General features: G+C 36.6%; 1 protein-coding gene across 1 annotated transcript in view; it reads left to right on the top strand.

Annotated features, from left to right (window-relative positions):
- Positions 1–18,477, top strand: part of cog5 (component of oligomeric golgi complex 5) — a 174,182-nt gene that overhangs the window by 125,552 nt on the left and 30,153 nt on the right. Inside the window, exons 13-14 of the mRNA XM_088922671.1 lie at positions 8,982–9,143; positions 10,146–10,245. Of these exons, the coding sequence (XP_088778797.1) occupies positions 8,982–9,143; positions 10,146–10,245 (262 nt within the window). The remainder of the gene's footprint in view (positions 1–8,981; positions 9,144–10,145; positions 10,246–18,477) is intronic.

Here is an 18,477-nt window from a genome sequence, read left to right as displayed (position 1 = left end):
AATATTATAAATGAATCCTTGAGCACTGGTGTTGTACCAACAGTCCTCAAAACTGCTGCCATTACCCCCATGCCAAAAAAGCCTAACATGGCTCTCGACAATCTAAACAATTTCCGCCCCATCTCCAACTTACCCTTTCTTTAAAAAATTCTAGAACGTGCTGTCACATTTCATTTACATAACCACCTCATGGCAAATAACCTTTTCCAGCCCCTCCAATCTGGCTTCCATCAACTTCACAGCACAGAAACTGCCCTGCATAAAGTCACTAACGATCTTCTAATAGCTTCTGATTCTGGTTCTCTTTCTATATTCATCCTTCTTGATCTCAGTGCAGCTTTTGACATTGTTGACCATGACATCTTACTTTCTCGTCTTGAGACTGTTTTTGGAGTTTCTGACACTGCGCTTAAATAGTTCAAGTCTTACCTCACTGATCACTGTCACTTTGTCTCTCTTAATGGGTATACTGTAGGTCTGAAATTGGTCCTGTTAAGTCTGGTGTTCCTCAGGCCTCAATACTGGGCCCCTTGCTCTTCAGCGTTTACATGTTTTCACTTGAACAAGTAATAGGTTTATTCCATGCTGAAAAAAAGAAGAAAGAGAACACAACGTTTCGGCCGTGGAGCCATCTTCAGGTGTGAAGGCTCCACGGCCGAAACGTTGTGTTCTCTTTCTTCTTTTTTTCAGCATGGAATAAACCTATTACTTGTTCCTTTGCAGCCTACGCATGCTGACGCAGCTACCCACCTGAACTACTATGTTTTCACTTGGTCAGCTTCTTAAGATTCCACATGGCCTCAGCTATCATTTCTACACTGATGATACTCAAATATACATCCATACAAAACCTGACACTGATGTGGCTGTCTCTATTCTATCTAATTTCATCTCTGACATAAAAACTTGGATGACTCAAAATTTCCTTTATGTTAACTCTGACTGAAGACTGAAGTCATGCTTATTGGCACCCCCCCCATCAACTTTGTAAAGCCAATCCTGTAATCCTGTCTGTAGATGGTTCTGTACTTGAGCTTCTGTACTTGTTACTGGTAAAAGTCTATGCCCTCCAATAGGGCTATTAAAGCAACTTTTTCTTAAAGATTAATTTGGGTAAGAAGAAACCAAGCTTGTCGTTTAGCAAGCCTTCAATCTTCAAAAATTTGATAACGACAACAGAAAGTAATCCATTCATGATCAGCCCATACAGTATATAACTTATCTATTACATGTTGTAATAGTTGGTCAGTCTATTGTCAATTATTCCTCATCTTTTTGCACCATTTGTTTCTCTCTACACTTCCATCAAGTCTATTTTGTATTTAATGGTATACAAATCTGTGTGGCTTAACTATCGGCTTAAAACTAAATGTCTAAAATGTCAATAGAAGATCCCTTTAGATATTTGTTTCTGCATAGAGAAAGAAAAACATATTGAAAACAGTAGAACTTTTGAAATGTCTAATAATTTTGATAGCAGTATACATACTGTAGTTATTGTCCTCTGCATAGAATGAATGTATCAAAGCAGCAGGTTTCTCCTGATGTTGGTAACTCATTAAATACCTCATATAAAGCACGTAATTATTAACCCTCAAAGACCAGAGGATAGAGTACTACCCTCTAACATCACCCATGTGGTTGTACCTAGTCTCATAAGAGTGACTTTATTGACGTATTCGTTTATTGATGTAATACTTTCGAGGATTTGCAGCTACAGTACAAATCCTATCTGCCTAATGTTGAACAGAAGATGAAATCACTTCAATTTCATCCCCAGTGCAGGATGTCTGCAGTGCTTAGATGAGCAGATTAGATGTCATTAAACAACCCAGAAATCTTTGTTCTGTTTACTGGAGACTGCAGCTGAAGCATTTTAAAACTTGTAGTAAAGTACTTAAGGCTTGACATTCTAATTATGAGATTCAGTCAGAGCTGAATCTCATTAAATGGGTGGTTTCTGTCATCTTTTTCAAACATGCGTAAGATGCATAAACAACCAGGCCTTTTTCACACAGCACATTTTCCTTCCATGTCAAAAGGAGAACTTTAATGGAAACAGAATGAATGCCATTAGGCAGGAAGATAACCTTCAAGCCTCAGTATTGACTATAGAATGCCTTACTATTCCCCCTGACTCATTTACCCTCCAGCATGCCAAACATAAACCCATGCCTGTGGGAGCTGCCAGCATGAAGTCCTTCAAAAATGAAAAAATACCTAGCGACAAACATGTTTCTTTGGCAATAAATATGATTTACCTGACAACAGATTTCTGAAAATCACTGTTTTCTGTCCATCATACGGTAACAATTAAATTTTAGAAAATAAGATTGGAAACGCTGTATTCTTAGAACTTAGATGCCTGAATTAATTATTAACTAAATTGAAAGCTCAGGATACCTCTGTTCATGAAGTCTATTCTATACTCTCCTGTAATGGAAGGTGCAATCAGTGGGAATTCTTTATAAATAACAAATGCATTAAGACTGGCAGGCAGCCAGAGGTATGAAAAACACAAGCTTTCAAATCCCTGTCACTCTGCCATGCAAAAGCCATCTGAACCTGAAGTCTAAAGACAGAGCCTGGCTCAATAAAGGATTTGTCTGCAGGGCACCCACATTCCCAGTAGTATACAGTGGGTTTGCTGTGGCAGCTGTTCACTTGGGACACACTGTAAATTGATAGGGTTTACATTCTTACACATATGGCTGAGAGAACCAGTTGTTAACCATATTCTGTTATTGGACAACTAAAGATTACTTTAAAAAATAAATCAATCAACAAGAAAGCATAAAAATACCAACCAAGTGATTACATTTTAGGTGTTTAGGAAATGTGTATTTTTGACACAGAGGTTCCAATACAGTTGATAGAAACACCTGTAATTCTAAGCAAAAGGATAGACAATTCTCAATAGTAGAAAATGATGTATAAACCACCCGTGGTGACATTAGAAGTCTGTTTCAAAAGGAAGCAGTAGATATGGGTTTTATTACGATCATTTCACCAGCTACTGTATGCTCCTCTTTGTCAGAAGGCAGGAGGCAGCTTTTGGAACCAGAATGTATTTAGACCACAGATGTTTGTAGAAATCTGGGACAAGCCAAGCTGAGTGGTTAGGAAGATGTAGCTGCTAATTCTTTAAGACCAGGATCCTGAACGAGGGAAAAGGGAAAGCTCATAGAAAGCCAGCCACCATGATTCCTAGCAAAAAGTTAAAATATAATTTTTGAGCATCCATAATTACTCATCATCATGTGAGCAAAAGAAATTCCAAGAAAAATCACCTTGCATTATTATTGCTGAGCATATGAAAGCCGGCATGCTGAATAGTTAATAACAGCAAAAAGAGAGGACTCCTTGTTTGAACGGCCAAGTGTAATAATTTACTGGCCATCACAAGGTTCCACCTCCGAACTCCCCACATCAAAGGAATTAATTAACAGGTGGCCTGTGGAAGTCTGCAAGAAAAGATAGAGCTGCAGCTTCAAAGCCTTTGTAGAGACAAGGATGTGGCTGGATATTCCTGGAATGCTTACTGCACTTCTAAAGATTTGTCAGACTGTTGTGAATTGCTGAGAGTAGCAACATTTAAGCAAAGAAACCAGGTTAAGTTGCAAATAAATAATGCTAAGCATTGCCTACTGCAAATCACACGGCCTGCAGCTTGCATTGCTGGTGTATAGACAGTAGGTGTCATAACTAAAAGGCTTATTTATAAATATAGAATATAGCATGTTATATGTGTGATACAGAGGGATGTGTGTCACACAGTGTTCACAGAAACTGGCTTGTGAATTAAATGCCTTTGTTTTCAACTTTAATCGTACCGCGCATACAGCCAGACTAAAGCCACATTTCTGAAATCTGAAGAACGTCAGGTTGTGAAATCGATTCTTCTGTCCTCCAAGTGTCCAATAAAAGGAAGTTAAAAACGGTGTAATCCACATACACTTACATGTTCATTTAGACTGGATAGACAGAAACTGGAGGTGAGAGACTGAGATTGCCTTTCGTTTTTGAAAAATTAGTCTGCTTTCATCTTCCTTTGCTAACATGCTGTCTTGGCTAATTGACATCTGTAAAATTGCTCCTCAGATGTATATCTACAGTAGGTGAGTAACTTGAGATCGACTTGCATCTTGGCTAGGGTGTATCCTGCCTAAGGCTCTAATTCACAAAAACACCCTATTGGACATTACTTTATACAGTATATCCAATAATTATAGGTGGTTATAGAAGGTGGATGGATGGAATCATTAATTCTGTTTTTTCCCCAATTCCCCAATTTGGAATTGCTAATTGTCACTCAACTCTACTTATTTTCTTTAAAGTACATGTATGCCTTTCTTTGAAGCTCATTATCTAGCAGATAATTGCTTGTCTCAACCATTTTTTTACATTGCTGACCACACTGTTCCCCATGGTAGGGTTAGCACTGAAAGAGCAAGGTAAGCTCACTGTAAGTGCTGATCAAACCGCAGGGCTCACTGCTGTTCAGCTGTCCAGAAAACCCTTACAGCTAAAGCCAAACCAGCCTTGAACGTGTTTAATCTGCACTTCTAACAACCACTTTTACTGATTGAGGTACACACATTCATATAGTCAAACTTTCTACAGTTTTGAAATTCTTTTACTATGAGTTCTCACTTGTAGTCAGTAGTCAGTAGTAGTCAGTTCTCATTTGTGGTTAGTAGACCATTTGTAAATAGGAAAGAACACAATGTTTGTTGAGGTCATGTAGGAAAATCTTATTTTTGTGGTGGTAGCATAAATTCTGAAATCCTCCTCTTCTTAAAGGTATTATTATTTGTCCCACAGATTATTTCAGCAATACCAAATAAAAGGTATTTCTTTTAATTGGTCAATATGATAAAGCTTGTCAGAAGTCACAATTTATTTTACTTCCACCTGTGGGACAAGTTGATTAGGCTTGCACAGTATGTCACTGTCAACAACTGCTGTATAATGTAGTTGAACTGGAAGCTCCTTTTCAGCGTGTCATAGACACAGCCTGTGCATGCCTCATAGTCTGTTTGTGTTGGAGCTAATGGAATATATATCACTTTATAGAAGGTATTGGAAACTGTTATGTTGTACTTAGTAAACTGTAAAAAGTAATCAGTAAATTATAAAATGGAGTAAGTGTAATGCAAACCTGTTTGCAAATGATGAAATGGTGACTCATCTCAACTCGGGAATAAACCTAGCTTTATCCTAATGTTCATCTTAGATCTAGAGTTGCATATCTGTGAATTTTAAAGACAATGCATATATCCTAAGAGTTTTGGTAAACATGCTGGGCCTCACTATGTGTAATACCAGTGAACAGTATATAAAATATAAAATTTCTATATTGCTCTTGACCCCTACAACAGTGATTGTGTAGGTACTTGTAATGATCACTTTCATGCCTGTTGATTGCATGAAATGAGTTATTCTCTAGGCATAAAATGTAATTGTTCTGAACATGGTGGAATTTTTGTGTGAAATATTAGTAACAGAAACCCCTGCCATGTGAAATTACGATCTCCAGCAAACAATTTTTTCCCCGCATATTCTTATTACGGGAGAACAACAAACAATCAATACATGTCAAGCCAAAAGATGTATGTATCAGTAATTATATTTATGAAATGGCTACAGCAATGGATTCGCTGGTAAATTCTATCAAAAGAGACAGGAAAGAAATCAGTAGACTTAGCATCGATATTCTGTGATTCAAGACATTTAAATTGTTTTATTAGCAGTGATGCATTTGTAAAGCATCTTTTGGCTTTGTTGTCTTAAATTTAAATTGCATGTAAACTGGTTTTCTATTCAAATTGTCTCTTGGTCATTTCAGCTCTATCTTGTATGTAAGGGACATATAGAGGACACAAATCCCTGCACATACTTAATTACAATCTTATGTTACAATTTAAACTTACAATAAGTCATTATGTAGTGACACATGCCAGCAAAACCTAAATAACACTTTCCATTAAACCATACATTTTTGAAGATCATTGCATACATAGTATTGCAGGCAACTACGATAATTATTTATGGTATATCTGTTATTGTTTTGGATTTGAAATGGTACTGAAATTGTTATATCAAAAGAAAGCAAGGCTTTAAATATTTTTATTATTATTATTATTATTACTATTATCATTATAGATCTCTACCATTTCATTTTACTTGCACACATCTTTAAGAGTTTTTATGCTAGAAAGACAATCATTTCATTAATCAGTGCAATAATTTATAACTGTAATACATTTCTGAAATATAAAGAATAGTTTTTTCAAATATTAAGTACTACAGGTTCTATTAAAAAAGACTTGAGAACTCCTCTTAATTTGACTTTTAATTTGATAAAAGATCTCTTTGTATGACTTTATGGGCAGTTTTATTGTGATTTGAGTGGCTAAATACAAACTGGAATTTAAATGCATTTATGTCCTTTTTTACACTTGAAATCTAATGACTGAGTCTAAGCGTAAAATGAATGCGAAAAAAAAATGTTTAAAAGACCCCAGCCATCAAAAGTAGAGATATGAGAAATCAAATATTTCGATTATTTTTATTGTTTAGAGTTAAATTGATTAAAAAATAGTACATTGAGCTTTTAATATTTCCTTCCTCGCTGGTCACTATGCACACTGCATACAGAACTTACATTAGACACATTTGTCCACAATAAAAAATGTGGACATGTGGACAAAAATGCATCAAACTGCATCAGATTGCAGCAAAGGCAGCAGAAAAATAAAGATAAGAAAAGTGTGTTATAGTAACAGGATGGAAGATTGTGTTTTCAGTTGAATAATATTGTATAACACTCCCTGAACACTGGCGGACCCATTAGATTATAGGCTAAGAAAACCGGAGACTAAAGGAAAGAGGTCTTGATCCTTGATTGAAAGACTGAGAGCACTGGGGCTTCTATTACATGTTTTGGGAGGTTGTTCCGCACTTTAAGAGCCCTGTAACTATAAGCTCTGTTGCCAATACTTATTTGGAGATTCTGGGTAATACTAGGTAACTGCTGGCTTTGCACTCAAGTGCTCTGCATGATGTGTATGCTGTGAGCAGTTCACTTAAATAGAACTAGACCTTTTAGTGCTTTACAGGACAAAAGCTGTGCTTTAAAGTCTTAACTATAAGAAACTCGTAACCAGTTTAAAATGCTGAACGATATATATATATGCACTTGAATTGATGTTTTTGTTTAGTGACGTTCGTGTTCAGCAGCATTTTGGACAGTCTGAAGTCTGGATATAATGCAGTTGAGCAGATCAGACAATTACCCATTAATATAATTCACTCTAGATGTAACAAATTTATATATGACTTTAAGAGTTTTGTATTGAATGAAATTACCCTGTCTTGGAAATATTTCTAGACATGTTTTTTATGTGTAAATTAAACAAGAGGACTTAATCAAACAGTACTCCTGAAATACATATTGAGGCTGAGACTGTACAGTTGCTGTTTGTGTTTCAACTATTGTGATACTCCAAGGTTTATCTTTCCTATTAGAAAAAACTCCACCATTATGTATGAATTTCACTTAACAAACTAGTCATACTAGTCATCCAGTTTTTAATTTCAGCAGGCCAGGAGGATAGATTGTGGCTGAGGAGTCATGTGGTTTCGTAGACAAATACAGCTGTGAAAGACAAATAACAGTGAAAGTTTACATTCTGTTTCATGATGAGGTTCCCTAGTGGGAGCATGTAAGGGAAAAACAGAATAGATCTGAGCATGAAAATAAAATAAAATCAATTTGCTGTTTCTCCCCTTCCCTTTTTGCATTCTTTATTTTGATAGTTGTTGCTTTACCGTGAATTATCTTCTGTAACACAAAATCTCACCCACCCATTTAATGACATCAATAACAACCTGTGGCTGTGGCACAACCACATCTCCTGCAGCACGACGTCCTTCTGCATGCTTGAACGTGCGGCAGAACTCTAACACACAGGATGCTAGAATGTTTTCAGGGGTTTGAGGAAAAACTCCTGGGGTCTGGCAAAGTTGTGACTCTGCCTTAGATATGAACCAGAAGTGATCTAGTCTCTCAGCTAATGCTCTAGCTTAACCACATAAGTGCTGAAGGAAGGTGATATGATTGAATGATAGGATATTTTGTTTTTGGCAGGTAAGTACTTTAAAAACAGAAATAATCCATTAATACAACTGTAATATGCAGTAGACCACCCTCCTTATACTTGTTTGCTCTGGTTAACAGTTATTAACAGTTCTAATAACCACTGCACAGTGAAATTTCACTTGAAAATATGTTTTTAAAATATAAATACTTTTATATACACGATACCAAAGTATATCTACATTTGTTTTTGCTATCAGACACTGAAAGAATATAGAAGTTGACTGGAGCTGGAATGCTAGATACAGAACTGGCAGCATATAAGGGTGTGATTGAAGCAAGTAAAAGAGAGAAAACTACAAGATTCCCTTCATTTGGCGAATTATTACTCTTATAATGTAATAACATTCTTTCATATTAAACCTAAGAATACTGGCAGTACATGTTCCAAATGGGAAGGAGCTTTTGGGTGATTTGCCTAAGAAATTCCATGTCCACCACGTATAGTGGCTGTAGTTTCTCCATTTCTTGTAACATGACAAAGATTACAATATTTAGTTCTCAATATTTCTATATATTCTCTAACTTTGTCTTGCAATCTACTCTATATGCATACTTTAACTTTTCACTCCTCACATTCCAGTCATCAGTTCTCATTGTCATGTCAGTTATGATTGTACTTTGAAAGAAATGGTAAAAAGCAGTATTGCCTGCTGATGTAAGATTGACAATATCCTGGCACATATCCTGTGAGTTACAATTTTCTGTACAACACCTCCAACATGGAGGCCTCTTTATGACTTTTAATGAGGATCTATGCAATGTCACTCCCCTGTCGCCCATCCCTTTCAGTAGTAACAAGATGTTTTTCTGTTTCAAGTCCAGAGAAAGCACTGAAGGACTCCCTTCAGCCTTATGAAGCCGCCTATCTGTCCAAGTCGCTGTCCCGGCTCTTTGATCCCATCAACCTGGTTTTCCCTCCAGGGGGACGCAACCCTCCTTCCACTGATGAGCTGGAGAGCATCATTAAAACCATAGCAAGGTACTGCACCGATGTGTGATAATGGGGCTGCTGTTGTGTCTTGAGGAACACACTGTACTCATTACCATGAACGTAATGAAGGTTGAATCAGAGCGTAGTTTTGACTTAAAGGGTACTTCTTAGGTCCATTTTAGGACATTTTAGTTTATAGAAAACAGTAGTGTGCTTTATTGGCTGTCAGTTGATTCTCCTAGTGGTGGTATACAAGGGGCAATTAGTTTTTGCTCCAGTACAATAGGACCACTGTAAAACTTCATTGATTAGAAAACAGTTAGGGATCAAAAGTGAAAAAAATCACAGAAACATTTCTTGTCCTTTCTTGAATTGTGGAATGATTTACTATGTACTCTTCTCTTGCTGTACAAGCACAATTGGATCCAAAATTTCTGCTTGTAGGCAAAAACTTGTGAATTCACATAAAAATCCATGTAAAGGTCTCGAATTCATTCCAAGTGCTTGTAACTGAATACAAACCAGTTTAGGTATGTTTCTGCTATTAGTGATACTGGTGATATTGATACTGTGCATACATTGTGCTCATAGTCAAAATAAAACATTTAATTGTAGAAAATGTTAAAGTTTGTGAATTAACATTATTTTTACAAATAATATATTCAAAATATTATTGTACACCATAACTAGTCTAATACCCTTACGGTTCCTTTTAAGATAGTTAAGAAAATAAGAGCCCAGAAGAGAGAAAAATGAAAATGTAAGAAAAGGCTACATGCTTGGAGCTCATATTAGCATATTAATTCAATTGTCTGACAAAAATAAGTATGAATATGTAACACTCGTTTAGTGAGTATTTGTAAGTAAAATGTTAGTTTAATGATGGTGGGCACGTACCTGCAAATGAAGAAGTGAAATTTACTTCTCTTTCTTTACCACCGTGCTTAGATTGTCTTGTTTCCATGAAGATCTTAATGGTTATGTTTCCTCTGAGTTTTTTAAAGGATATTTTGTTGGTAAACCCTATTTCTTTTCATTTTTCTTCTTCAGTGAGCTGAATGTGGCAGCGGTTGATCCAAACCTGACTTTAGCAGTGGCAAAAAATGCAGCAAAGACCATCCAGCTGTTCTGTGTAAAATCAGAGCAACTTGTAAGTTCCAAAAAATCTATAATTAACAGTGTCTTTTCTGGTTCTTATCAGCCGAAATGCATTGATTAGTGATTAACATAATTACCAGATTGATATTAATATTTGCCTTCTGGGAACAGAGCCAGACATTTTTGTTGATTGTAGTCTCCAAATATCATGTGTAGCACCCTGGCAGAATAACACTGAGTACATATTTTGTTATAAAATTGTGATATTTCTTGTTTGTGAACTGTTTCATGTGCCTTTCAAACAGAAAGCCATTCCTGTCATTAGAATATACCTGAATATGTAGTGACCAGGCTATTGTCATGTCTGCACGCAGTGTTAGGTCATATGACAAATGCTGCGGTAACGTGGGGATACCGCGTTACAGCACAAAGGGGTCTTGATGGCTCACTGTCTACCCACAGCTGTTCTGTAAAATGCACAATAAACAGCAGGTCTGTGGCAAACACATTCATAGAGTCTCTGCCTGCTTTGCAACATAACAGCCATGCCAGGTAATTTGGACCACCAAGCTTTACCCCCAACATGCAACTTACATTTTATGCTCTAAATATACTATTTGTTCTTCATTATGGAGAAAAGAAAAAAAATCAGTCTTTATTGATTAGATTTTTTCCATCTACTTTCCTGTGTTTAACTGTGTTTGAAGATCTACAATCCGGACATTTTCCTAATGCAATTAGGAATTTGGAATTTTCCATGAAAGGGTTAAATAGGTCTTGCTAATGCTTAATTGGTTCCATTGAACTTCTCCCCATAGCTTCCAAGCAGCTTAAGGCACATGAAAAAAACTGCTTCAGGATCAGAATTGGACACTTCTCTTTTTAGGCATTGACTTTCTGCTTGTGATGAAGCAGTGCACATTTTATAATCATCTTAGGTTCCTCCACACCATGATTCGCATTTGATTATGCCGTACGTAGACGCCTCCTAGCAGTCTGTGGCAAAAATGTAAGATTTAAATTTCTTGTGCCATTAAATTGTCTGCTGCCTAATAGCCACCCAAGCAGGTCAGAGTTAAAAAAGCATATTCATGATAGAACATGTTTCAGAAGGAGCCCTGACTGTTGCAGGCCAAATATATTTGTTGACTTTGCTGATGTTTGTTCTGGTGAAGTGTTCGGAAAAGAAGAGTGACGCTTAACAAGCTCTGTATTGCACAGCAGCTTGCAGTCAGACTGAAACAATAAAGACAATTACATTTATTTTGTGGTTAAAATCAGATAACAGGTGAGGAGCTGCCATGTCACCCAGAACAATCTCCTCCAGGGCCACATTACACACACGGTTTATGCTGTCTGCAGCCTGTCTGTTTATCAGGAAGGGCAGCTTTTGAAAACACCCCTGGCTCTGAATTTCAATATATGGGTTATATTTCAATATACAGTATTTTGAAGTTCAATATATGGTGTATTTCAAAAGTGGGTGTTGTTCATTAGTTTCCTACCTTTCTAAACGCCTGGGTCTGAAAATATGCACATGATTGATTTCTCTTCCTCAATCCCTCATTTCATGTGTTTTTCTCTCTCTCTTTATTGTTATTATATAGTATTCTAATCACATAATTGCACTAGAATCTCTCATTCAAGCTTGGACCTTTAAAAACATTAAAAGATAGAGAGTCTGCTTTGTCACGGTTTGGGCCAGTTCAGCCATTCTTTCCTAGTTTAGGAATCACCCTGCAGAAGCAATAATTTGTTTTAATCATTTTACATAAATGTATTATTTTGAATGATTTACATCTTGTAAACTGTAACGTAAACTACAGGTATCTTAATGAAATATAGTAGAAAATGTTGTAACAAAGCAATTTAAGAGATTGCTGTGTGAAGTTGAAACTTGCATCTTTTCTAAGACAATACTGGCCCTCGTTCTCTGGTTATTGATTTCAGTAGATTCTTAAAGCACAAAATGCCGTCAAATTATTAGCCGAAATCATTGCATCTTACTGGGTGCATTGGGAAGGTTTACCAAGAAGACAGCTTGTTTCTATTAAACTCACTTTGTTTGCTTTTGCAATGGATCAGAACAATGTTAAATATTTTATTAAAATAAAATGGTTTAAGGGAGCCTTCCTTTTATCTGTTGAGAGAACACCACCACTAAAATAAGGACATAAGAATTCTTCCTGCTTTGTCCTGTGAGCCATGTACAACCCATTCAGTACTTTCCAAAACATTTTAGACTAAAGGATTCAGACAAAAATGAAAAATAATTATTTTTTCACATACATTCTAATGGAGTCAGATTTATCATGCCGGTTTAAATTCATATTATAGATTAGTTAATATAAATTAGTTATCCATGTTATGCCTTGTTTTTAAACTGTAGTCTTGGATTGAGTGTTCATTGCAATATATTGCATTGGTCCATTACTTCTCTAAACATGGGGTTAAAGATGTTTGGCTATTGTTACCTAAAACCTGTAGTGATGTGGTGTTGCTCAAACAATAGACTTTCCACTCTGTTGGTCCTTATTCCTTATGAAGGCATTCTTACCCATCACAAGCAGACAGCTGGCTAGCTATTGCAGATAACAGCATGTGTGCACAAGAGTGACATGGCAGGGAGAGGTCAAAAGTGAAATAAATAATGCAGACATTAATGTCTCTGATACAGAAAATCATTGAGTTTCATGCCTTTCTCCTACAGAACCTTGGTAACTTTATTCATAATAAAGTCTGTGCTAAAAATAATCGTTGTTACTTGTTGAAAAATTACTTCCTGCAGATGTCATATTTCTTGAAGAGGGGGTGACAGAATAATGCATTCCACATCACTTTACCAGAAACATACATTAAACACGTTATCCAGCAGACAAAAGCAAAAGTGTTCGCCTTCCTGCAGTATCTACAGCATAGAGAATCTGCAGCATAATAAAGTTAGAATTGCATCCCAGTGTTTAAAATTGAAATACAAGATTATCACAGTAAGAACATGTAATACATTTTTATTGGAACAAAATGGATATTGGGAATAGGCTATGTTTCCGAGCACAAGGATGTTATTGCCTTTTGTATCTTCTTTTGTAATCTTCTGTTGCACAATGTTTCTGCAGCTTTGGATAGGTTAATATGATCTGGCTTGTGAATTCTTTTCCCCATGTTCGGTGCAATTAGATTGTTGGGTTTCCTGTCCATCTGGTTTTCCTTTGGAATAGTAAATAGGATTTCACTGGACCTGGAGAATTAAAGCAAACCATTCAATCTCTGCCTCACCATTTTTAATCTGAACTTCAGTCCCCTCTTTGAAAGTGCTTCAGTTTAAGACTAATCAGATTCTTAAATAGAGAGTGTTGCCACAGAACTTAGCAGCATTGTCTACATTTAGACATACAGTAGACATAATGTTCACATTATGTAGGCTACGTAACTTATTGCATTTGTTTTAGAGTAAATTTGATTATTAGATGTACAAATTGGTAGCCTCCATCAGAAATCATTGTGCTTGTTTTCCTACAAAGTAGGTCCATTGCCTGCTTTGCTTTTAAGGGACATCCATAGCAGTATTTATAGATATTTCACATTATCTCCCAGATCCAGGAAAACGGGGAGTAAAATATTTTACTTTTTACCTTTCTTTTTTTAATAACTAAGCCTGCAGTAGTCAGTGCTTGGAATACCAATTTTTTATTCTTTCCTCTTTTTTATTCTTCTTGATGTAAATTTCTAACGTTTTGTCTCACAGTCTTCCACTTTGTGAAAGTCAGTTCCTGGCTGTACTTGGTATTAAAGTGTTCTAATGTTATTTGAATTACATTTTTTTGCAGAGCATTTAATTTTAAATGCCAATAAAAAATCAGACAGTATACATGTATCCAAAGATACTGTATATAAAGCTGTAGCTTGTTCTTCTCGATCCTAACCCTGAACCACCCCTCTGTCTTCTTATTTTCATTCCAGCTGAGATCTTAATCACTGAGGCTAATTGATATCTGTAATTGAACTTCTTGCTTGATTAGGCCTTTTTAATATGTCTCTGTACTCAAAAAAATTCTGCTGCAGGTGTTGTTTTAAAAAAAGCAAACAAAACGCCATTCTCTTTTCAGCTTGTATTTTCAGTTGTTGTTCCCTTGTAGTGGTGACCAGACACTGATCAAAAGACACTATAACAGAACATAGTGTTTACAGAGATTCACTTACTTAAATTCCACGCACCTGAATCGAGGTACAGTCCAGTACAATAGAAAGTCTACACTCCCTTTCTGAAGTAACACATTTTGTGGCCTAACAGCCTGAAATCAAATCAAGACGTAAGTGAAAACAACTGTTCAGGCATTCTGAAAAGTAATTACAAATGAAAATGTAGAAAAATGGGTTGGATACTCACTCCTTAGTAATAGCAATTGTAAATTAGCTCTGGTGAAACCAATTGCCTTCCAAATCGCACAGCAAGCTAATTAGCCTCCACCTGTGTTCAATTGTAGTGACTCTGATGATTTCAGAATAAAATCAACTGTTTCCGTAGGTGTCCTCTGCTGGGTAGTGCATCTCAAAGTAAAGACTCAACTATGGGTAACAAGGAGCTATCAAAGACTGCAGGGATATAGTTGTGGATTATGGGTAACAAGGAGCTATCAAAGACTGCAGGGATAAAGTTGTGGAAAGGCACAGAGAAAGACATAGATATTAAAAGGTCCAATAGGGAGATGCGTCAGCTAGCATAGGCTGCAAAGGAACAGGGAAAGATTTATTCCATGCTGAAAAGATGGATTCTTAAAGAAAACCTGATGCCCTCTGCAAGGAGGCTGAAATTAGGAAGGATGTTTACCGTTCAACCTGACAACGACCCTAAGCGCACAGCCAAAGCAGCAGAGGAACAGGGGTGAGTTTCCCGAAAACAATTAATCTTAGAGACTAACGAGCAACTTTACGATGTACGTATGTAACGTACGTGCTACTTTTTTGTGCATTTCCCAAAACCCCTCTTAATCGATCATTTTACGAGCGAGTATAAAGTACTTCTTTGTTAACCCCGCCCCTGAAGTCGCTTAGCAAAAAGCATCACAAGTCGATTGACAAACAATCGATTGACAATACTTTCATTATATGGTGTCAGTTTTGGTCCTTCAGTGGGATGAAATAAAGTTGTGAAAAGGAATATGAAGTAAACATGACATCATAATTTAACAACCATTTAAGTGAAAGCGTATAAATAGGCACAAAATAGGACACTTATTGTTTCTAAGAGAAAAGAAAATAAATGACTGACATGCCGTAAAAGAAAACCAAGTTTAACTGCGTGGACAGTGTATGCATCCTGTACAACGTCTTTGATTTAAAGCAATATTTTTTGTTACGCTGCCATCGTTAAGAATCACAGTGTTTCATGAGAAAATACTGTTGTTATTTAAAGTTGTTGGGTGTGTTGGAACTCCGTTTTAATTGGTCTTATCAACATGACATCTGGAAAAATTAACTACTAAGCTTGGCACATGTCACGCAACAAATACAGGACCTATAATCAAATTTAAAAACAAGTAGGTCTAAGCTTTACTGTCAACAATCAAGACAGAACATAAAACGGTATTCGAACTTTAAATATTGTATAGACCGTGGGTTTCGGTACGGAATGGAGCAAGCGTGGGACTCTGGGAATGGGTTGAACAACACATTTATTAACTCGAATCAGGAAAGGTACACACACAGGGACAGGGGTTACAGCGCTGCACCTACACTAACATACACACACACGAAGGTAAGAGACTGTATCTCAGCCTCCGTCCCACTATATACAGTCCGGTAGTCCCCAGGTGCTGTTCTCAGCCCGCCCTGCGTGGCGCTACATTGTAATACATGTTACATGTTTCACGTTCTATATGGAATTTAAATACAATTTAAACCCCACCCCAAAAGTACTAAAAGAGGGAGTATTATTAAAACATTTGACTTATGAATATGAAATTTACCCAAGATGACTAATAAATTCATTACTGTATAAATAAATGTTCTTTTTTCGAATTTCTTCTTACATAGTACAACAAAATATCAAAATCCTTAATATAAAATCTTAGTATTCTATATTTCCAGAGAATTCCCATGACGTGAATTGAATGTGCTCTGTCTGGCGATCTCTGTCGCTAAGGTTGGCGCAAGAGGTAGCCAGTTTAAGAAGCACGTAGTGATTAACGAGTGGGTCGGGGAGCACGTAGATTACGAAAGATTTAACGTTCTACTTTAGTTATGATAGGTTTTGGGAAATACTCGTAAATTAACGATCGATCTTAAGAGCAAGTTTACGATGTTCTTAGCGCTACGATGCTTTCGGGAAACTCACCCCAGAACGGTAAATGTCCTCGAGTGACCCAGCCTTGACCTCAATCCAACTGAAGAGCTGTGAAATGACTTGAAGGTTGCAGTCCATCAACAGACCCCTCACAATCTGACAGAGCTTGAACAGTTCTATAAGTAGGAATGGCCAAATAATGTCAAATCTAAGTATGCTACATTGGTACAGACCTATCCTAATGAAAATATGGCCGTAATTAATGGAAAAGGTGCTCCCACCAAGTAGTATCTCAGGGGAATGTAGACTTATCCTTCCTGTTTATCTACGTTTTTGTTTGTGATTACTTTTCAGAATGTCTGAGCATTTTTTTTCACTTGGAGCTAGTGTGTTACAGTGTAGAAATATTCGTAAAATAAATTTTGATTTAATGTCTTGATTTCATGCTATTAGACCACAAATATTTGTTCCTTTGGAAAGAGAATGTGTAGACTTTCTATAGACACTGTACGTGTGAAGCCCTGAAATTTGTTCAGGTTTGATGGTATGATGGTAATTACTAACTTTTCAACTTCATAATAGATTAAATATAGTCTTAATAATCGGTTAACGAGACCCATTAGTCTCGTGCACTAAGAGTTCAACTAAAATCAGAGGACACAGGGATACTTCATTTGAGATGGAGGAACTCAGAACTGGGCGTCACAGTGGTTAGCATCGCTGCTTTGCAGTGCTGGGGCCCTGGGTTCAGTACCTATCTAGAGTGTACCCTGCCTTGGGCTCATTGCTTGCCGAGAGCTCAAGCTCTCCTGCGACCCTGAATTGGAATAATAGGTTTGGAAATGAATGGATGGATGGACTCCGAGCTACAGAGCTAAAGCCTGTCACAAAGTTGAATTCCATTTTATTCTAACTGGATTTTGTCAGTGCAATTTAGAAACATATTGACTATGCTTATGATGATGTGTCTTTTTTTTAACTGGCAGCTCCAGTCACTGCCAGGGGCACAGGTACCCCTAAGATATTGTTTGGGTACATAAGAAAGGTTGCAAAATGAAAGGAGGCCATTCAACCAATATAGCCCGTTAGGTGGACAATCCAAGTATCTCATCCAGCCTGAAGATACCTGGGCTTCTGTAACATGCCTGGTAAGCTTGTTGTGTACTATCTATAACTTTTGAGAGGACACACAGCAAGATAAGAGTACAGTATATACCCACAAGGTAACATACATACTGTACACACAGGATGTTAATAAAGATAGTTGATCAATTTAATCAATGGTATTAAGAAAATGCATAAATAAGGTTTTCATCTTTGTTTATAGTCCAACTTACAGTTTGGGAAGGTTTAGTAATTGTGCATTTACAAAGATATATACTGTAAGTAAAGGTGAAATTGCTAAACCATTTCCTAATTTAGTCTATGAAAAGAAAAAATGTAATATAAAGATAGCTTTTTTATTTCAAGAATTATAACTTTCTCTGGCTTTTTGTCACAGCTTAAAAAATGTTAATTGAGTCTGCCTGAAGGTTATTTGTGCTCTGACACTGCTGTCAGGACTGGGCTTCTAATATCCTGTGAGCACATGCCCCTAAGGGTTGAATGTTTTTTTTGTAATGATTAGGCTTGAGAGTAACAAGTGTTATTAATAAACATTATAATGAAGAAGGACAAGACGAATACACTGGATAAATTGAAAACCACAGTTGCATTTCTTCAGTTTCAGATAGATTTGTTTCTTGTGTCATTTTTCCCCCTTGACAAATGCATGCATAGAATCGGTGCAGTGCTGAGAGTGTGTCACAGAGAAGTCGTTGGTATGCAAAGACATCTGTTGTGTTTGTCTTCATACAACTTCACACATTTAATGAGTCGAGTGCTCTCACTCCTTTATTTCTGGAAAAGAATTAGTAAAGGTGCAAATGCATTGGCAGTTTTACCTACAGGATATGAACTTCATTTAAATTTGTAGAAAGAAGAAAGTTAAATGACAAATGA

This window comes from Atractosteus spatula, chromosome 8, assembly GCF_055471065.1.
Source record: "Atractosteus spatula isolate fAtrSpa1 chromosome 8, fAtrSpa1.hap1, whole genome shotgun sequence".
Lineage (NCBI taxonomy): Eukaryota > Metazoa > Chordata > Actinopteri > Semionotiformes > Lepisosteidae > Atractosteus > Atractosteus spatula.
Note: the sequence above shows the minus strand (reverse complement) of the source record. Positions and strands in the feature narration are given on the sequence as shown.